Genomic DNA, 22,408 nt, shown 5'->3' with positions numbered 1-22,408 from the left:
ATATACATGAATTTGACTACTGTGAGGTGGAGGGGGGGGTGAGCTCTGCAAGAGGATTAAAGAAAAGAGAGAATTAAGGGAAAAAGAACAAACAAGAACAGAAGGCTCTTACTTTAAGAGGCTTTTTCAAATCAATATCTGAATGAATGCTCAGCTCCCTCAAAGCATCGCCAACCAAGTTGCTCCTGCGGACATGAAGAACTAAGAAAGGGCTTCTGGCCAGCAGAGGCTCCAGAGTGAGAAGCATGAAGACATTTTGCAAGTTTGCACCATTGATTGCCACCTACGAGCAGTAGAAAGAAAAGGAGAGAGGTGCTGTGGGTTAAAAAACACAACAAAACAGAATCCTTCTACTATTTGTCTCTGCAGTAGAAACGGCTGTTTCCTCAGCCCCCAGGGTTGTGACCACACACTGAGGTTGTGGCCTGCCTTTCTTCTTGTGTTTGCCACAGCATCTCAGTATCAACCTTCATAAACGTCCTGTCTCTCAGCACAAAAGAAACTGCTCCCTGTTTAATGCCACAACACTGCATTCACAGCAAACACATTCTTCATAGCAGTACAGAGCTCACAAATAGCTGCCTTCAAGGAGACTCAAGTACTCGCTGTATAGGAAGGTTACAGCATGAGCTGCTCCCATGCTACCTGAACAGTGTCTGACTTGCAGGGACCTCTCTCTAGGGGCAAGGTGATCCCTGGTTAAGCTAAGAGTTGAATGTTACACAGAGACTGGAATCGGGTATTGACAGCCACTTGTGGGTTTTCATTCTGAATGAATCTACCAACCAGCTAGTAGACTAACACTTCTCACATAGGCTGCCTACCAGCTGTGATGCTGCCTTCTGGACACCAGCAATGTAGGCTACATTTAATCAGCGACTAATTACAACTGCCTCTCTGCTCCTCAGTGGAAGTTACATATAGGCATGTGCAGTTTTTACACACATCAACACCAGGCCACAGCTCTTTGTAATGTGCTAACAACTATGTGGCATTACCACCACCTACAGGAAAAAAGTTACATCAGCTCTACTTGACTATGCTCTAGTAGAGTTCACTGCTCTATTTATTGCCTATACTGCACACATGCAATTTAGAGAATGATTCTAATGTTGACTTTGGCCAAGTATCCAGTACAAGTTAATGCCTGATCGGCTATACAATACTTAGTATCTCCAGTGACAGAAGTTATTATTATGCTTTGGAGAATCTGTCAGGAGTTCCAGGCAGAAATAAATATACAACACATTTAGTAAAAACAAACCTCAGAAATCCTATATTATCTCAATGCATTGCAAAGTGATAATGACCATTCTGATTATCACACATTTTTCAGAGTGAACTCATTCTATTTAAATAGAAAATGGTTTCACTATAAGGGACCCAGTGTTGCCTCAACTGAACCCAGTAGCAAGAGGCCCTCCAATACATAACTACATAAGCCAGGGGTTCTCAAACTGTGGGTCTTGACTGACCCCCCTGCAACTTAAAAGGGGGCTGCAAATTCTCTTCCCTCCCTAGAAGCAGTGGTGCTGGGCCGCCACTGCCATCAAGCACTCCATGGCACCGCCATGCACTGCACGCCACTTCCCCATGCCCAAATCTGGATGGTTGATGAGCAGGGGGCAGGAGGGTCCCCGGCGGTTGGCTGGCTGGACCTGGGCGTGGAGAAGTGGCATGCAGCGCATGGCTGCAGCACTGAGCGCTCAATGGCAGCAGCGGCCCTGACCCCCGTGCCACCGCTTCAACGGAGGGAAGAAGTTTGCAACCCCCTTGTCATGGTATCAAAAAGTTTAAGAACCCCTAACATAAGCAATTCGATACTGAACACAGTTTATTAACTATGGGCAAATGTCACCAATAGATATGGAAAAGCAGGTGCGAAGGCAAAAAGAAAGAAAAAAGGAAAGAAAGAAAGACAGACTTTTGACTTTTAAGAAACGTTTATTAGAGACTGCACGCCATCAGGGACTGTGAGAAGGAGACAAGACTCCTACTGCCAGGCCCTTCTCCCCCGGGAGGCAGAGGGTAGACCACGGTCTCCCTCCAGGACAAGGGAGGACTCGGGGACCTCCTTTACAGTCCAGCCCAGGGCTTGGACCAAGGTGGCGAGGGGCCCCAAGGTCCGCAGCACCAAGGCCCCTGCCCAGCTGGAGCTTTGCAACAGGTACAAACCCCTTGCAGCCCCAGCAGAGCCTGCTGAGTTGCCAGCTACTGCAGGCAACACAGATGACACTGTAGCTACTGCCCCCGCTCTCCCTAAGAGTGAACACAAAGTGTTTGTCATGGGAGACTCCATCCTGAGGGGGACCGAGGGGGTAATCTGCCGCCACAACCCCTTAGCCCAGAAAGTTTGCTGCTTCCCGGGAGCCTGCATCCGAGACATTGCAGAGAAGATCCCTAAGCTCCTCCAGCCCACTGACCACTATCCCATGCTCCTTATTCATGTGGGCACCAATGACACAGCTTGGAGAGCTCCCAGCTGGGTCATGAGGCGCTACAGGGATTTGGGTGCAGGGCTAAAGGGTCTGGGGGCACAAGAGGTGTTCTCTTCGATCCTCCCAGTCTCAGGCTATGGGCTGAGGGAGAGGAGGATCCAGGTAGCTAACCAAAGACTGCGGCGCTGCTGTCATCAGGAAGGCTTTGGCTTCCATTACCACAGTCTGCTCTTTGGAGAGAAAGAGGCAGTGAGCTGCTGGGAAGGGACGGCCTCTACCCCTCTCCATTGGGGAGGAGGCTTTTCTCAGCCAGACTGGCTGACCTGCTCCACCAGGCTTTAAACTAAGCCCACCAGGAGATGGGGGGACTACTGCCACTGCTGACTCACTGAGCGGCCCTTGCAAAGCCAGCAGGCCAAAGCACATAAGGGATCCTACCCCAGCCCCAGCCCTGGAACAAAATGTAGGCAGGGCAAGGGCCTCTAAGGGGACACTTGCATATCTATACACAAATGCCAGGAGCCTGGGGAATAAACAGGAGGAACTTGTCCTCCTGCTAAATGCAAATAACTATGATGTCATTAGGATAATGGAGACCTGGTGGGACTCCACCCATGACTGGACCACGGGTATAGACAGCTATACCCTGTACAGGAGGGACTGAGTGGACAAAAGGAGCGGGGGTGTAGCTGTCTATATCAAGGAAAGCTACACGTACCTGCAAGCCGACATTGGCGCCCATGGTGGACAACTTGAGATCCTTTGTGTTAAAATCCGTGGGGAACACGGCACAGGGATACTATGGTAGGAGTCTACTACAGGCCCCCTACCCAGAGTCAAGACCTTGACCAGGAGTTCAGCAGGGAATTGGCTGAGGCCGCATGCTCCCAGTATATTGTTGTCATGGGAGACTAACTAACCAGACATCTCATGGGAGGAGCGATCGGCCAAATCCGAGTGGTCGCAAAGCTTTCTCTCGTGTGTTGATGACCTCTATATGATGCAGGAAGTCTACAGGCCGACAAGAGGTAAAGCGCTGCTTGACCTTGTACTGGCAACCGGGGATGACCTAATCAGCAACCTAACAATCAAAGGGAAGCTGGGTGACAGTGACCATGAGCTGATCACCTTCACCATCTGCTGTAAAACTGGCAAGTCAGTCAGTAATACAGAAGTCCTCAACTTCAGGAAAGCTGACTTTGACAAGCTAAGGAGGCTTGTCAGAGAGGCCCTAAAAGGCGACAACCCAATGGAGAGGAAGGTCTTGTTGCAGGTAGGTCTTACTTAACCAATCTCATTTCCCTTTATGACCAGGTGACTTATCACCTGGACAAGGGGGAAAAGATTGATGTTGTATATCTTGACTTTAAAAAAAAGCCTTTGATCTAGTATCCCAGGATCACCTCTTGGCTAAACTGGCTAACTGCGGCCTCGACCTCACCACGATCTGCTGGCTGGGGAATTGACTCCACGGTAGGACCCAGAGGGTGGTGGTCGATGGGAGCCAATCGTCTTGGTGTGCTGTGACCAGTAGGGTCCCTCAAGGCTCTGTCCTAGGGCCTATACTAACAGCTTCATCAATGATGTGGGCATTGGTGTCAGAAGTGTACTGGTCAAGTTTTCCAACGACACCAAACTCTGGGGTAAAGCATCCACACCTGAGGACAGGAGGGTGATCCAGGTGGATCTTGACAGGCTCATGAAATGGGCGGACAAGAACCTGATGGTGTTCAACACCGAAAAATGCAAGGTTCTCCACCTTGGGAAGAAAAACCTGCAGCATGCTTATAGGCTCGGTAGTGCTACACTGGTTAGCACTACAGATGAAAGGGACTTGGGGGTCATGGTTGACCACAAGATGAACATGAGCCTGCAGTGTAATGCTGCGGCTAGTAAAGTGAGCAAAACGCTGGCTTGCATCCATAGATGCTTCTCAAGCAAATCCTGGGACGTCATTCTCCCGTTGTACCTGGCCTTGGTGAGGTCGCAACTGGAGTACTGCGTCCAGTTTTGGGCTCCACAATTCAAAAAGGATGTGAAGAAGCTTGAGAGGGTTCAGAGGAGAGCAACGTGCATGATCAGAGGTCAGGAAAACAGACCTTATGATGACAGGCTGAGAGCCCTGGGGCTCTTCAGCCTGGAAAAGCGTAGGCTCAGGGGTGATCTGGTGGCCACCTACAAGTTTATCAGGGGTGCTCATCAGGATCTGGGGGAACGTCTGTTCACCAGAATGCCCCGAGGGATGACAAGATCAAATGGTCACAAACTCCACCATGACCGATTCAGGCTGGACATAAGAAAGAACTTCTTCAATGTCCGAGCCCCCAAGGTTTGGAATAGACTGCCGCCGGAGGCGGTTCAAGCACCCACTTTGAACGCCTTCATGACACATTTGGATGCTTATCTTGCTGGGATCCTATGATCCCTGCTGACTTCCTGCCCCGGGGGGTAGGGGGCTGCACTCGATAATCCTCCAGGGTCCCTTTCAGCCCAAATGTCTATGAAATCTATAAAATTTCAGGGAGGGTGATAAATGGGGGGCAGTAAAGACCATATACAGGTTGGCCCAAACGTCTGGGCCTCAAGGACAAGGCCTGGGTCATGGCCTGCAAGGCCTGCCTGGACACCCAAGACAAAAATAAAAAAACCCACAAAGGACAAAAGTAGTATGTACATATATACAGTTCTGACAGTGGGGACGCCCCGGGGGCACTCAGGACATCAGGGGTTGACCCACATGGACAAAGCCCAAGGAAAGAAAGACCAGATGATCACCTGCATTTGTAGTTCTGCATCTGTCTGTAGCATTTTGGTCTTGGCTTGAGCATCAAAGATGAAAGGGTAAGAACAGAGTGTCACAGCATCCTGGAAGGAAGGAAGGTAGGTTTCTGTTGATATTTGCAACTTTTACAAGCACTTGTAAAGGGAAGGGTGATTAAAAATAATTACCTGCATGATAGATGGCCTTACTTTCTGTGGAGAGAAAGAGAAGGAAAAAAGGATTCATTATTTTAGTCCCATGTCTTGTTTTCTTTAGTTCATAAGAAAAACATCATCTCCTCTAGGGTAAAAAAAACAGTATTTTCTCTTGAAGAGATGCAGGCCGAATTTTAATTAATTTACAGGTCTAATCAAGACCTAAATGCACATAAAACTCCACTTAAAAGTCTTAAAATAAGGCATGAATTGCATACAGAATTGCATGCAGTCACTTTTTATAAAATGCAACCTCCCCTGCCATTATTCTTCTCATACATTCAAAATGTTGCCTCATTATCTTATTATGTTGCCAAATTATTTAGCTCCTACATACTAATAACCAGCCATAGATCCCAATGATCTTTACAGAAAAGGTATGTAAAATTATCTCCATTTTTGCAAATAGGGAAAGAGTGGTACAAAGACATGAAGGCTCTTGCCCACTAGGGGTGCGTCCACACATGCAGGCGCATGTGCTTGCAGCAACTCAAAATAGGAGTGGCACAAATCTGAGCTGGGGATTTTTGTCTCAGCGCATGTGCCTGGACATGCACTTTGGTGTGGGGCAGGTTGTGCCACTTGGGGCAAAATAACCCTGCACAGGTCCTCCCGGATCTGGAGCCGATATCAAATTTTGAGCCCATGCTGCAAATATGCAGCATGGGGAACATTTTTTTCCCCAGTGTGCTTCTTACCATGTCTCAAACGGCTTTGAGTTATGTCAAGAGGCAAGTGTAGACGTGCCCTAACATGTTACTAGAACACCAGGGAACAGAACTCAAATCTCTCAAAAGTTCCAGTTTAGCCATTAACCAATGGGCCCAATAGCCTAAACTTAGACACCAGTATTGTCAGATCACTGCCCATAGTGTTCATACCACCTGTCTTGATGTAGAAATTGTGTCAATGGAATATACAATTTGGTTCCTCAGGTTCTGACCAAATTAAAAGGACCAAGACAAAGTGACTGAATAAAGTAGAACACATAATACTATATCCCAGAGATGTTAAGTGGCTCACAGAGATGGTTTGGGGCATTAGTTATATTTTAGTAGTTTCTCTCTTCTGAGAGCATTATTTTAAGTTATCATCAAGCCAGCAAGTACGCAAATCAAGAGAACTTGTCCACATATGCTCCCATGTTTGCAACAATTTATTATTATTAGGAATCTTAACATTTAGATCACTAGCACCAACCAGGGACAGCAGTTTCATGACTACCATATCGAGCCCTCTTACCATTCCTGCTTGATGCAAGAACCACATGAGATAGTCTTCTTGAATGTCCACCAAGCTGGAAATCTCTGGGATATAAAACTTGTCATATTCCACATGTCTGACTTTCTGATTTACCTAATTAAGAAAGGAAATTAAAAATTTCAGCTCATCTGCACCGTCTAAACAGGCTTGTGTCCGTGTGTGTCATCCCCCGGTCCCGTCCCATCCCCCCGAGACTCTATACCAAGACACTCATCTATGCTTCATGTACAGCAACTTACAGGACTGAGTTGAAGTAAATGAACAAACCCCACCAGGTGTTTTAAATGTTAGTTCACCTCCAATTTATGTATACCATTAATTACAATATACAGGGACAGATTTAAAAGTGCGATCAAGAATCTATAGTTTGTGTTTTTATGTACATGAAAATCTGATCTTTCATAGTGATTCTTTCTTAAGAACAGTAATGAGAAGGATAAGGAAAGAGACTGGAATTATCTTTTGGAGTATAATGTTGTGCAGTGTCCCTGGTAGGATGCTCTACAGAAGCATGGTTGTTATTCCACTGTTTGGGACAAAGTTAAACGAGTTTAAATGAGTTGGTCTCCAGTTCAGTGCAAGTCTGACCATCCACTCTCTTGCCTTGGTTGCAATTATAAATGGTGGATGAGTACAACATGGTCTTCCATACCTGAGGTTGTAAAAAGGCAAAAGCAACCATGCTGACTTTCTGATATTGGTAAGGGTGGAGGTACAGCGTGGTGCAGAAAAGATGGGAAAACAACTAGACCAGGACACCACTGTGTTCCAACATCACACAAGCTTTTCTCTTACCTTGTGCAGCTTCTCCAGCAGTCTGAGAGCAGCTGTAATGTAGCTACTGAAAAGGACAGGGATCAGTAACGTCTTTCGCCCACTGAGGAGGTAAACAACTGCACCTTTATAGAGGTCCACTAACCTTAAGAAATATCTTGGGCACACCTGAGACCACCAATTATCTAGAAATACACAAAAAATACACATTAAAATATTATTAAAGCACTCATTGGTAGTGCCAACTGCTGAAACTTCCTTAGCCTGACGAAGGGTTTTTGAACCTGAAAGCATGGTTAATAACTATTCTCCAACTATTTGGGTTGGTCTAATAAAAGATATCAAATTCACCCAAGGAACCTTGTCTGTTCATTGGTAGTGAGCATTTTTTAGTTAGGGAATATGAAAAAAAGCACTGGGACACTCTATATGATCTCCTCACCCTGTTTTAAATGCAGGCCATTCAGACTTTCTCTAAAGGAGATAGATCCACAACACATCACATGCATACAGTAAGCACAAACAGTACCAAAATAAATGCAACTTTTGGCGACATTCAGCAGGGATTCCTTTAGTGGAAGAACCGGGGGGCGGGGGGGGAGGGGGGAGGGAGTTCATTTCTTTTCCCCCAAAACCATCTCAGCCACCATTTCTATTCGAGTTTACTAGTCTTAGTCTGAAGAACAGGCATAGATCAATGGACCAGTAAGGACCTATGAGGCAACCTCCTTCTGGAGATTGTCCTACATTACACAGAGAAAATTGTATGTTTCTCTCAAAACATCTCTCTCCCCCATGTGACATCACAAGTACTACACCCATGAGATAACTGGGTTTTCAGAAAAGTTGTGGCTCTAAAACACTGCTCCTGCAACTGCTATGCATCATCTCCACATGTAAACAAAGACACCTACTCCCACACAAGCCCATGCAGTGATCTGAGTCTCAGTTCTACTAACATTTTTGCCAAGTGGAGTATATGTGGTAAACTGTAAGTACACAGGGCAATGGTAAGACAGGTCCGTTACTGCAGAGAGACAGAGGTAATACTCAGTGTTGTCTGGAGTTGTCTGCACTTGTTTTTTTTAGAAGAAATGGGAGCTACTTCTATAGAAGGCTAGTGCCAGGGGAAACCCCACACCTTTTAGACCAGATAAGATGGGGGAGCATTCCCCATTAGCTCAGTATGCTAAAGCAGTGATTCTCAACCAGGATACTGCAGCACCCTGGGGTGCCTTGAAACCCTTTCAAGCATTTAATAAGGTGCCACACAACAGTAGCACTATTAGGTGTCCAAAAGTGACTCACAAGTAAACCAAGAGATCTGAAATAGGAATTAATAGTGCCAAAAACATTCTGACCTATTGTGATCTTTCTGAGTCCTTGGCAACAGAAAAATTGCTCTATTATTGTTCCGCAGTCTAAAATGGAATGAAAACTAAGAGCTGCCATTTTCCAGCAGGTGCCTTGAACTAACAAGGTTGAGGACCACTGCGCTAAAGGAATGTTCAAACCCAACTGGACTGCATGGCACCTTACACAAACCATCATGGGATGAGACTCCTTTAATGTGGCACTTGATTAAATGGTTTCTACCTATTACCACTCTAGATTATTACAATGAAGAACTTTCACTATGTCTAATGATGATCTCACCCTTATTTCTATTTCCTCCAATAGGTATTTGGATACAACTAAAATGGTTTATTTATCTTCCCAGAAACCCTCTCTCTACTTCCCTCACCACTGACTTCCAGGCAGTAGAAGGCAAGGCAGGAGGAAAAGAAGAAATCAGCCCTAAGTAAAGCATTGAACATGGAGCCACCTGGAGGTTGCATTGCTCCTACCTTGCCCTTACCCCTAAGTAAAGTGCATTAAAATGTCCCCTCCTCCTCCATCTATGCTTGCAGCCAGTGGCTGAGTTTGCATCAGTTGTTTGCAGGGCACTATATCCTGAGAATTCATCATGCCTCTGTCACAGGCTAAGAAATGCTCACCCCTTCCTCTCTCCCGCACTCTCTCTATCGCACCATTCTTCTACAAGACTCTGCCTCTTCTGCTCCTTTTGGAAGAGAATCTCTCCTCTTGCCAAGGGAAGTAAACATAGCCTTCCCTCTACCTATCAGCTTCAACTAGGAGCACTAGAGTAGTGTCCCCTAGAAGAGGGGTCAGTAACGTGCCTCCCATGGACCAGATCTGGCCTGAGGAGCCACAGGGCTTTGCCTGTGCTGGGGCCAAGCAGTGAAGAGATGCACCAGGGCTGGGGAGCTGGAACTTGTGTCAATGCCACTGCTGCCCTCCTGGTCTCCCTTCCATGGCAGTAGGGCTGAGTTGGGAGGGGGGAGAAGCAGCAGCATGGAAGCAACTTCCAGCTCCCTTGACCCACTGCAGCTCCCTTCAGCTGGAAGTACTGCTTGCACTGCAACTGGGGAGTGGAGGTCTAAGAGAAGCAGCTGCATGGCTCTGGTGGGGGCACAGGGAACTCTGATACATGGAGGCGGCACAGCAGGCACTAAAACCACTCTGACTGAAGGAAGGAAGTCTGCTTTGAGAACCAAATATATTACTGGAAACTTACTAGCCACACTGTCAGCCTTACTCTGCTACTGGTGAAGGCAGTAGTATAACACAACCTGAAAGCTATTAGGCCAATGTGGAGAACTTGTGAAAAACCCCAAGTGTACGTCTCCTTAATGGTCTCTGCACTAGTGACTCAGGCGGGTGCAGACAGCAAGATACACAACAAGTTGCAACCGCTGTGTTGGCCCCTTACCTAAAACTTTGCTTGGGTTTGTATCCAGACGCAGAATGGCCATTGCTAGAGGAAGAGTTAATGTTATATAATACTTTGAGTCTTGAAATGGTGGGAATTCAGGTAGAATCAAATAGATTCTCATTGCCTCGACATCTGGTGGTGAGCTTGACAGCTGAGGAATCAAAAAGCTTTCAAAGCTCTTCAAGATCTAGAGAAAAGACAGGAGAAGGCAAATCAGTCATTCTGTGGCAATGGCGTACAAGCAAATCTGGATGCCATGTAGGAACTGTGTGGGATTGAGCAAGCTCTATGCAAATGGACTCTTCAGAGAATTTAGCTACAATATTCAGGTCTCTATGGATGTGCAGAAACTGAGATTTTTCCTAAGCTTATAACTTGGCAAAACATAGGTAGATTTTCCCCAGAGACAGTAAAAGGCTTATTCTTAATACCAGGTTAATTTCCCTGACAAATGTCAAGTCCCTGCTCCAAAAGCATAGAAGGGTTTAGTGGTTCTTAATGAACCTTCAGTGAGAATTTTTTTAAAATAAGGTAAAACAAAGTATTTTTCCCAAATCTGTCCCAAGATAGAGTTAAACTGAAGCTCTCAAAAATAATTTAGCCTGAGGCAGATACTTAGCTTGGAAAATTTCAGCCAAAAGAACTGTAAATCTGCTGTAACTCGAGCACTTGAAAAAAGTCTTGCAGCAGAAATTGTTGGTCAATCTTAAATACAGGCATAGCACAGCCCTGGCTCTCCCTGCCTCCCGCTGCTGGGCTGCACTCTGAGCAACTCCTCAGTCCCATGGAGCTCAGCCTGGCGGCAGGAGGCAGAGCACAGCCCTGACAGCATGAATCTTCCCCGGTGCTGGGTGCGGGCTGAGCTCTGCGCTGGTCCCAGGCAGTAGGTCAGCCTCCTGTTATCCAGCATGCAGATCCGAGGGCCCGCCCCCCAGGAGGAGTCTGGCACTGCCCAGCATCCCTCCTGGCGATACGAGCCCCCAGATCTGCGCACTGGAAGAGTGGAAGCTGTCACTGCCGGCAAGCATAAGTTTTCCTTTGAACAGTTTGAGGTGCATTTTCCCAGAAACGTCTGCACCTATCTCCTTGAAGCTTGGCAGGCTTCACGCTCTCAGAAGGGGCTACCATTCCTGCAATTTTCATCTGAATCAGGTAAGAAGTGAGAAAGTTTTAGGCAATTTCATGATTCCCCATTATAGCCTATGGGCAAAATGTCGAAACAGCAAAAGTTTTGATGAAACAAAACAGAACAGTGCTTCGAAATGAAACAAAATGATGAAACAGAGAAACGTGTTGAAACAAAACAATGATGCTTCACACAGCCCTAATAGCTACCTGAATTGCCTACACTTGCCACTGTATTAGAATCCAATCTAAACAGGTTCCACTGTTCAGAGACAAGCATATTATGAATTGTATTATTCACAACCTTATTATTCAGGTCAGCGCACTTAGTGGTCTCTGTTCCTAGGGAACACGGGACTAAAAAAGGTTGAGACTGAGGTGAGAGATGACAAAAAAGAAGTAGCTTGTTCAGTTAGCTTCAAGGAGTAGAGGTGTTTCAAACACATCAGACATTAGGATGAATAGGCTCTCAAGTCTAAAAAGTATTTTTGTTTTACTAACGAATGGTCCTCTACTATTAATCTTTTAGGTTTGAAAAAAAAAAAAAAAAGAAATTGTTCTAGCACAGAATTTTATAAAATCCCAGAAAATAGGTCTTAATGAAAATTCCAACAGAGGAGTCACCACTTGATTAGCAGAACTGCTGAAACTCTTGTGTCCCTAACAGCTCTGAAAAGCACCACAAAAGCATTTTATGGAACTATAAAAAGGATTATATCCTACAAGCCTAAGCTTTTGAGAACAAAGCTATCTATCTGAGGCTGCAATATAGCATAATTGCTACTACTTTTACTTCCAAGTATCTGGGGCCTAATTTGCCATTTGCTCAGAATTTATGTAAATCAGGAATAACTGCACTCCCGTTGGTAGAATTAATGGTGTAAATGGGAGAAAAACGAGTCCCACTGTATCCAGTTATTTGACAACGCAGCCCTACTTCTAACAGCTGAAGTCCTCTCAATTACTTAGTACGCAAATATAATTTCATCCCCCATTAACAGAAGAATGGATCTCATTAGGTAAGAAGCCCTGTTGCTCTGCAACTTTTGAAAGTCCTATAAAATGATCGCAAGACAAGAGCATTTCTCACCACCAGTGTATGTTCAGTAGCCCTTTAAAAGACTATGAGCCAGATTCTCAGATGGTATAAGCTATTATGGGTTGCAGCACACTTTTTTTTTTTGTTTGTTTTTTGACTGAAGAGTGCACACAACAGTACAAAACAGTGAGAATCTAATAAGAGGCTGACGTGATAGATCAAATCTTGTTAAGCAACGGGTAAGCAAATACTGATGTTCAAAAAACAATAATCCTGCAACGCAACAAGAGTTGGGTATTTTCACTGTACAGGACAATTCAGTTTACTAGTTCACATTCTGTGAAGTCCTTGTTTCATGAGTTCTTTGTTATACCTTTGCTAAGAAGTTCAAACAGATACATTTACAGAATGAGAGGTTTAGCAAGCATTTCTGGTTCATGTACCTATCATGGTCACACTTAATTTCACCATGTGGCAAACATTTTTAAAAAAGCAACTGCAGAGCTAGATTCTCACCAGGTAAAAGACAGTGTAGCTCTGCTGGGGTTATTAGGGCTAGCCCAATTTACAACAGCTGAGAATCAACCCCATAGTTTTTAATTAACCCCTCCAGAGAAAAGCCATGAGTAAACAACAGTATGTTCTACAGAGAGGAGCGGTGTTTAGCGCATACACATACATACAGACCCTTTTATCTTTCCCAGCACTGAGAAGTTGCCATTCAAGAATATTTAGACACCATCTTGACATGAATACCTGGTCTAGTAGAATGGAATGCTGAGAGTTCATTAGCTTCTCAAACAGCACTCGCGTGGAATTCAGGTCTATCCCTGGGATTTTAGGACTGGTCTTAAAGTGCTCATCAATTCTAAAAAAAAAACCCAACAAAACAAGCCCCCACCAGAGAAAGACGTGAGTTGAGTAAAGATATGAGATTACCCTTTGTAGATGCCTGGGCTGAGAACACCAGTCGAGAATTTATCTGCAGATAAAGAAACATCAAAACTAAAAACTACCATGGAATGCTTAGCTAAATACATTAATGCAAAATAGGAAATATATCAAAAGGGAACAGTTCAGGGATTCCAAATAGAGAATGGGGATTTTCCTGGGTAGATCCTGTCCCATCCTACTGAATTCAGGGGGACTTCACATAAGCCAAAGGGTCTGCCTGCTCACTTTTGATTCTAGGACTGGGAATTATATTTGTACAACTCCAGCTATGAGCAGCAAGAGACCCCGTGTTCCTCCTTTCCATACACATTTCAACAGAGGCCTTTTTAAAAGGGTGGTGGGGTGGTGTAGGCTTATACACAAAGATATTGGTCATTCATAAGGAGATCACATGACATATTTCAAAGGAAATAAGCTTGGATTTTTCAAAATAGCCTGAGAGCTAGAAACTCAACTCATACAGCCAACCTTTGTTAGATTCCTCTGAATTTCTTAGCCCTATATTTTCTAATCGAGGGTCCAAATCAAACTCCCAGCACAGTTTCGAGGAGGTTTCCTATGCTTTTCAGTTGGAAGTAGATGGCACCACAAATTCTCTTTTCCTGCTAGGCATTTTTGTATGTAAAAAGCTTTATTTTTACTTGATATTACCCAAGATGAAGGTATACAGAAGCCAAGTGTACAGAGAACGAATATTCTAAAGGCTTATGTAGGCACTGGAACTTCCTGCAATACAGCTAAAAAGTACTCTAACTCAGCATCTAGAACAGGATTAATGGTTTGTAGCACATGCTTCCAGCAATACCTGTTCCAGACATAACAGCTGTAAAATCTTGCTACTAAAAATAAAAAATTCACAATTCTATAAATCCCAAACACAAGTGTCAAGAATTTCCCCAGACAAAAATGATAACTAGTCATCCATAACCTTGCATATTCGATCAGGGATGCCAAAGATGCAGCCCACAGTGCTGTCTGTACATTTCAGACAGGCCCTGCTCTCTATATGCAGAATGTGCTGGCTCTGGTCCTTCACACTACACGTGGCACATGGAGCTTGTCTACCTCAGGCTGCACCCAGCGCCTGGGTTGGTCCAGGGCACGTGCTGCATGTGCATACAGGATCCATGATACTGTGCAGAAGTCTGGGCAAAGGGCCTCAGAAAAAAACTACCTTCTTTTAGGTCTATGCTTTGCAGTGTTATAGTGATCCTAAGCTGCCCCCTGAACTAAGACATCAGGAACAATGCACTAGGGTATATTTCTCAAATGGATTCAAATGTTTATGTTGTTCGTCTGAAGTTAGGCATTTTAAGTATAGTCACACCTCACATTATAAAGGTCACAAAGACAACCAAATTCCAGTATTTAGCTATCATTTGGTCACAGATTACAGCAGTTTTCACAAGTGTTAAATCGCTGGTCAATGTAATTGATTATTAGCTCTGGTCCTCCAGTTTTGGAAGGGTATCGTATTAGGGTATGTCAGCCACAGCTTTCACCTCCACCCTCCCACGAGCTTCTGTTACTAAACATCATTAATTTGTAGCAAATCATTTATATTTTAAACTAAATCTGCTTTCCACACCTCCATACTCCTGACATAACTGCATGCTGGCTACCTACAATATGGAAGTCATCATGTCAGTAAAAGAAAGAGGAGGAACAAATGGCAAGTCAGTTTTTCCATCTGGTTTGACCTGCTCTTGGAAAGATTTGCACAATGGAACGTGTTCCTTCACCTGGTTGCAAGCTATTACTCATAAGGTCATCACAAAGATTCTTCCTCCTCATTTTTGCTCTTACCTCCCAACAGTTTATACATACAGTAGTCATCAGCCTCATCCTTCCAACACACCCTGATCTTTCCATTAGGTTGGTACATTAAATTCCTTTAGCCTCCCATCATGGGTCTTTACTATCTTTGCCACCTTTTCCCTGAATTCTCAGCTTTCATAAGCAGGAGCCCAGGACTTTCCAGGAGTGATGTCCCCAAAGTGGAACTACTTCCTTGTTCTTAAAGGGACCTACCCATATTAATCCCATTCCATTACAAGTAGGGTGACCATATTATTTTTAAGGAAATCCAGGACCCTACCTGCCCCGAGTCAGTGATGCTGCTGCCTGCAGAGGCAGAGGTAGGCAGGCAGGACTGCAGGGCACAATCCAGCAGAGGCAGAGTAGCACGGTGTGCCAGGCAGGCAGGCACTGCTGCTGTGTGGGAACAAGGCAGGCAGACTGCAGCAGGTACCACCCCACCTGCATATGCCCAGCCCAGCTCCTCCTGAGCAGCAGCTGGAGGCAGGGGACAGCGTGGGCTGGGCACCATGCTGATCTGCCTCTCCTCTGCACTGCACCCTGCACCTCTGTAAGTCTGAGACTTTTGTTCAACTGGCCAAGGTTGGCCTTCAAAATCCCTAACTGTCCCAAGCAACCCAGGACGTATGGTCACCCTAACTATATAAAGGTATGTAATTTTCAGTAGCAGGTTGCTATGAGTTTGGATTTGATTTGCCATCTACTATCAAACCATCTAAGCTTTTCTTGTTATCACAGAAAATTCTAAGTGGTGGCCTCCCACTCCCTACTGTTGCTGGGTATTAACCGGCTCATCTGCCCATTGTCAGAGTTATTTTACTTTTCCCCCCAAAACACCAATTCTCTCAGTATGTCAGCTTACACATTCTATTTTCATAATCAAAATTAACCCTAGTGAACCACTCAAACTTCTAAGGTGGGTGAGCAATATTTAATAAGCCAATTTGGATGCTGAAATCCTAGGAGTTTCACTGTGACCTCTTAATGACACTGAATACCACACTTACAAGGTCACTTCTCAAGTCAGAGGCCTTTCCTTCCAGGAAATCCTTAACCTGTGGAGCATCTCTCTAGTTACCATTGTAATCAGGGAGAAAATTAAGGCAGACAAGCCCCAATGAATTAAGGCCTAATGCAACAGCAAATGGAGCATGTGATTCCTGCTTCATCTGTACAGGATAATTGTCACAGGAAAGATACACTTTGGCCACTTACTTCTTCTCCAGGAAGCTTCCATTCCAGCATGCAGCAGAGGACAGGATCTGCACAACATTACTGTTTGCAGCAGACAGACAAATGAAAAGAGGGATGCTTATGTGAATAGACAGTATGCTGTATTTTTGTATATCCCATTTCTGATATGCCCATTTGCCTCTATTCCATCCCCTCGTATATAAACGATGCATTAAAGAGACTGCTGAACACAAATAAAAGAACTAGAGATCACAAAATGGAACTCGCAGGTAAGTAAGTTTAAAACAAACAGAATGAAGTTCTCTTTCAGTGTGTAATTGAAGTATGGAACTCATTGCCACAAGATTGTAGAAGCTGACAGTTCAGCCAGCTTAAAAAAGAGATTGGACAAATTATTGGAGGAAAGGGGCATCAGTAGCTATTGAGCACAGGAGTCAAGGATACAGCCTCTGAATTAGAACTTCCTAGAGCTTAAATGCTGGAGGCTGAAAATGAGAGAGGAACAGTGGAAAAAATCCTGGCCATACCCAGTTCATTCTCCCTTTCAACATCTACTCTCTGTCACTGTGCGACACAGGCCTACTTGCTGCTTTACAGGGATCATGGGCCACTGCCCACTAAGAAACATGATAAGCCTCCCTTAAAAAGGGAGGCCACTAGAAAAGCAACAACTAATTGCTTGGGACAACTAAAAACATAACAGGGACAGAAGCAGAGGTCAAAGGTTTATAAGTAGTGTGCCAAGGAGGGACACTGAGCACATTGGATAATGCCTGCTGGACCTCAAATGAATCCAATGAGCCAGTGGACACTACCCAATGAAACTCTCCCCAGAGACAGGATTGGACCAGGGACAGAAAAGTAGCCCTGCAGTCCCCAGGGGATCTCCCGGCCAGAGATACTGGGCATGATGGACCTATGATCCGACCCAGTAAATGGCAGTTCTTATTATGTTCTTGTACTCATGCTCCAGGCTAGCAGACAAGCTTGTGTCAAAATTCAGTTGTCAGTTCCTTATTTTTGCCCAGCATGCCTTTTACTAACACACTCATGTGAAAGAGAATGGAAGAGATTGTAATTAGGCTGTTTAAAATGTCTTCCTTCCATATTTTTTTTAATGCAACCATGCAATCCAGGGTTAAAGAACAGCTTCTTTTGAAGTCCAATGTCCCCCCAGTTCAGTTTAACCTGAGAAAGTTTTACTAGTTTTTTCTAGGGAGGCCTGATGTGACATTCCTAATCTGAATTAAGAATGGGTGCAAAAATGGTGAGTCCTGAAGTACAAAATAAGCACAACCATCAATATAAAATGTTCAAAACGAAGTTGTGACCTGTATAGTAACACCTACTTGACAGAAATATAGCTGTTTTTTTCTAAAAGGTTTTGTCTCCAAACATCTATAGTTTCATCATTTATTAAACAGGTATAATGGCTTTCATTTATGGTCCGGAAATCATCAGCTGGCAAAGAATTCTGCGAAAAGATACATATTTCAGTGTTTAAGGTTAAGACATACAATTCCGTTCTCTCCGGTCCACAGCCCTTCTCTGCTTTTTGTATTGATCCCAAGCAGTTTCTTAGGTGCGATTTCTCACCAGATTTAATTGAGAGGCTGTCAACATCATTAATCAACCCAAGGAAATCTCCAAAAGAAAGACACTCCCCAAAAAACTGGAAGGGGAAATAGGAAGAAAAAAAAGAAATAACAACTTAGTCTCTTAAAAATGTACCAAATGCTTTTGCAAAACCTCTGTGAATACCATAAGATGAGGTGGGGGTTACTGATATTTTTTGTTACTTATCTAGCCTGAAAATGTGTTTGAAACTTTATAACATCTATCTCTAAGGCAACGAGAAAGCCAAAGATGGAGGAGGAAATATTGTCACCATTGTGCTTCCTTGAATTCAGGGTTCACAATACTTCACTATACACATGTGGCAACAGGGCATCAGCTGGCCCTGCCTACTGTTTACTCAGGTCAGTGGGCACCAGAAATCCCTGCCCTCCAACTGAAAAACATCCCTTGTCTGTAATCCATAAAGAACACAAACAGTTTTTCCTTTCCCTCATTTATCAAGTGAAGACCATTATCTTCTTCACTGCTATTCCACATGTGGAATTCAAACGGCGCTATTTTGGTTATCTCTACATAGAAGGAAAAAGAAAATTAAAGACTGCGATATAGCTGGGTCCCCCAGAATCGGTGGGATCCATACTGCAGATGGGAGCTGAACCTCTCCCGATTGTTTTTGGATACATAGCAAAAATGATCTACACTTAAGAAGGGTGTAGCATTGTGCAGAGACTTGTCATTTCCTGTGCCTGGTCATTACAGTACATTACCAGTAATACAGAGGAGTACTTCAGATTTTCACATGCAGAATGCACAACAGTCTGGATCATATAGCCAGAAACACGACTTAAAATATTCTTCTTCCAAAGCCTACAGGTGAAGGGCAAAATCTACGCCATACTCAAGTCGGCAAGAGGCTTGTTATACGACAGGAGTATGCAGAAGGTGATGTAAAGCCTTGCAGCTCTTTTCTGTTGTAATATGTAGTTATGGTATACAAAAAGTTAAGTACCCCTGGCCTGGAAAGCAATTGCCAAGTGAAGTTAATGGGGGGGGGCAACCTCAAAAGAGAAGCAGTGCTCTTGACCTGCTCTGCAATTATGAGCCTCTTTTTCAGCCACCCACACCTGTCCCCTTCAGAAAGGGGAGGGAGCAGCCTGAGGAATTTTCTGCAACTTCTGTATGACCCAGACAGTCCTCTCACTGCAAGGCTGCACATCATGGGTGCACCTGGCACTAGATTCTCAAATTCTCTTAGTTCAATAGGGCTTGTTTGCCTGATCAGCTAAACTGTAATTAGAAAGCCAATCCCATCACTTTGAGTCAATACCAGATGAATTCCTTCCCCGTCTGTCCCCCCCAATCACTGTAGAAAAAATAGTTATTTTTACCTCATACTTGGAGCAAAGTACAAATGTCTGGTCTCCTCCAGAGAAGATATGTTTAACAATGTGATATTTACAGGCATCTGGTGAAGAGACAGAATAAACAGCAGCCAAATTCAATAAATTGTGTATGTCACACAGAGACACCTCAAAGACTTGAGACAACTCAAAGACCTGGGTGAGGTGCCAGTTGAGTTTGGGTTTTAGATTGTTATGTTATTTATAAAACGAAACCCATTCCATGTCAGGTGGGGAACCGCAGCAGAGGAACCTCCCCGTAGCATGCCCACAGCAATCCTCACTGTGCTACCTAGAGGCATGCCCTGCCCACTCAGCACATAATTAAGCCCAGGGCACCAGCAGAGAACGCAGCCCTGGCTCTCCCTGTCTCCCGCTGCTGGAAGCCGATAACAGTGCAGGGGAAGGGAACTGAGCCCGGCTTGGGGGGGGCGCGCAGCACGCTGACTCCCCACACCCAGCGAAAGTCAAAACAGCATTGAAACAGCCTTTCAGTTTCGATGGAACGGAACAGAATAGCTGTTACAAATCAAAGTGAAATTCGAAACAGAACGCTGTTCCATTGAACCGTCAAAACTGAAGGTGAAACGGCACGGTGCCGTTTCGCACAGCCCTAGTGGGCAGTACACAATAGGATGCAGTTCAACAAGGACAAGTGCAGAGTACTGCACATAAGGCACAGAAATATCCAGCCCACCTACTGGTTGGGAAGTGACCCTCTCAGCAACACAGAAGCGGAAAGGATCTTGGAGTCACAGTGGACTCCAAGAAGAACATGAGTCGTCAATGTGACGAAGTCATCCGCAAAGCTAACTGCACTTTGTCACGCATCAGCAGACGCATGACAAATAGTACCAAGGAGGTGATACTTCCCCTCTATGTGGCACTGGTCAGACCGCAGTTGGGAGTACTGCGTCCAGTTTTGGGTGCTGTACTTCAAGAAGGATGTTGATAGACTCGAGAGGGTCCAGAGGAGGCCACTCGTATGGTTAGGGGCTTACAGGACAAGCCCTATGAGGAGAGACTGAGGGACCTAGACTTCTTCAGCCTCCACAAGAGCAGGCTGAGAGGTGATCTTGTGGCTGTCTACAAATTCATTAGGGGGAAGCAGCAAGGGATCGGAGATGCTCTGTTCACCAGGACACTTCTTGGGGTAACAAGGAACAGTGGTCACAAACTGACAGAGAGCAGATTTAGGCTAGATATCAGGAAAAACTTCTTCACAGTTAAGAGTGACCAAAATCTGGAATGGGCTTCCAAGGGAGGTGCTGCTCTCCCCTACCTTGGGGGTCTTTAAGAGAAGGCTGGATAGGCATCTGGCTGGGGTCATCTGACCCCAGCACTCTTTCCTGCCTAGGCAGGGGTTCAGACTCAATGATCCATTGAGGTCCCTTCTGACCCTAACATCTATGAATCTATGAAATCAGGCAGCTTAGGCTGTGGGTCTGCCACTCAGGTGCTCGCAACTCCACTAAACCCGTTATGCTGCCCAATTCCCAAGCTGTGGTACACACCGAGTGGGAGGGACTTGCTTCTCAGAATTGCTCCTGGGCTTTTGCTTGGGCAGTGCACACCTGCCCAAGCTCTACCATTCTGTGAGCCTGTTTCAGCCACAAACACCTGCATTATTTAAGGCCCTTAGCTGTGAGGTGCTGAGTACCTGCAACCCCACTGGAGCAAGTGATAATCCTCAATTTAGGGCAGAACTGGGGAAATTTTAACAAGTCCCAGTAGTAAGCAAGAGAATGATTTGTGAACATTTCAGAGTAGACCAATGGCAGAACTCAATGTGCAGCTCAGCTATGCAGAGGAGCAAGAAAGAGATGGTTAACCATATGAGAAACCACCAGCTCATTTCTGAGACTTCTCTTTTTTTCCTTTCCTTTTTGCAGGAGTGCGACTAAGTCAAAGACCAAAAGCAAAACGTCTTTAGAGCACTTCATGTGGGCTAATCTCTTATGTGCCACATCCATTACTATGCAGAACACTTACCAGGCTTCCCTGAGAGCTGCCCATTGTGAGCTGCCCAATGACCTTTGACCGGAGATGGGCATTTAACATTGCAAGTGTGTCCAATTCCCAGCTGACCTCTTGTTCCACAGCCGAATGCATAGATCATTCCAGAAGAAGGCACAAAGGCGAGAGTGTGGTGTCTGCAATGCAGACCATTACAAGGTTTGAGCCATGTTTAAATGTAAGAAAAATCAGACTAAAAAACTACCCAGAGAAACAATGAGCCAGAAGCTCAGCTACTGCAAGTCACTGACATCACCGCTAATTTGAATCAAGTGAGCTCTGACCATGCACCAGCATTCATCCATAGGCATGTCTGGCTGCATTCCTTACATCAGCATAGGGAATGCTGAATACTAGGGCAAATGAGGCACCACCAGAGAGGGTCACGCAGAGCTAGGGGTGATGACACCCTGCCCTGCTTCATCTTATAAAAATGCAGTCAGTTTGTTGATGCAAACCCAATCATTTTACTAAATTCTGTCTTCATCACTAGGCTAACAATTTAGCATTTCATAATTTACAGCCTGTCTCCTGAAAGACTGTAAGTTATTGAGGTAAGGAACCTAGGTCTGTATTCTATCCCACCCAGTCAAGTGTGCAAGTGGATTTGGGTACCTCAATGTAATTGTATTCCACCCAACTCGAGTCCCTGAAAAACTGTTAATACAAAAAGGTAGGTGGGCCTCTTGTGCTGCTTTTTTTGAGACTCAGTTTTAAGGGTGAGATGACTGTGTGTTACAAAAGCAAAGGCATTAATGGATTTTCAGACTTGAACAGGGTGGAATAGAATCACACTTAAGCAGTTAAGTCTACATAAATGTTCAAGAGGCAGAATAGAGTCTGGCTGTTAGGATCTATCTCGACTGGTATGATGTAGGAGGAGCATACACAGCACCAGACCACAGTAAAACTGACAGTGATAGCATTAGTATTCGTATTTCACAGGCACAAAAGGATGCAACTTTGTTAAATTTGATCTACCAGATTTAGAGAGCTCTAAATCATTAATTTCTACTACTAAAAATGTACCAAAGCCCTCCCTTGTGCTACCCTCCAC

At 44.8% G+C, this 22,408-nt stretch overlaps 1 protein-coding gene across 7 annotated transcripts in view; it reads right to left on the bottom strand.

The window, feature by feature from the left end:
- Positions 1–22,408, bottom strand: part of LOC102561522 (probable E3 ubiquitin-protein ligase HERC3) — a 92,862-nt gene that overhangs the window by 23,620 nt on the left and 46,834 nt on the right. For 5 of the 7 annotated variants that reach the window (XM_059722294.1, XM_059722293.1, XM_059722296.1 and 2 more), the window contains 11 exons: positions 21,328–21,488; positions 19,324–19,400; positions 17,707–17,831; positions 16,379–16,438; positions 13,148–13,259; positions 10,225–10,414; positions 7,473–7,636; positions 6,657–6,770; positions 5,388–5,411; positions 5,214–5,303; positions 113–283 (listed from right to left, as the gene is read on the bottom strand). In XM_059722294.1, the coding sequence (XP_059578277.1) occupies positions 113–283; positions 5,214–5,303; positions 5,388–5,411; positions 6,657–6,770; positions 7,473–7,636; positions 10,225–10,414; positions 13,148–13,259; positions 16,379–16,438; positions 17,707–17,831; positions 19,324–19,400; positions 21,328–21,488 (1,288 nt within the window). Of the gene's footprint in view, positions 1–112; positions 284–5,213; positions 5,304–5,387; positions 5,412–6,656; positions 6,771–7,472; positions 7,637–10,224; positions 10,415–13,147; positions 13,260–13,330; positions 13,374–16,378; positions 16,439–17,706; positions 17,832–19,323; positions 19,401–21,327; positions 21,489–22,408 lie in introns of those variants that run through there. The other 2 variants (XM_059722298.1, XM_059722299.1) reach the window with 2 other exon arrangements.

This window comes from Alligator mississippiensis, chromosome 2 (genome assembly GCF_030867095.1).
Source record: "Alligator mississippiensis isolate rAllMis1 chromosome 2, rAllMis1, whole genome shotgun sequence".
Taxonomy (NCBI): Eukaryota; Metazoa; Chordata; order Crocodylia; family Alligatoridae; genus Alligator; species Alligator mississippiensis.
The sequence above is the reverse complement of the archived record's forward strand: the minus strand, read 5'-3'. Positions and strand labels throughout refer to the sequence as shown.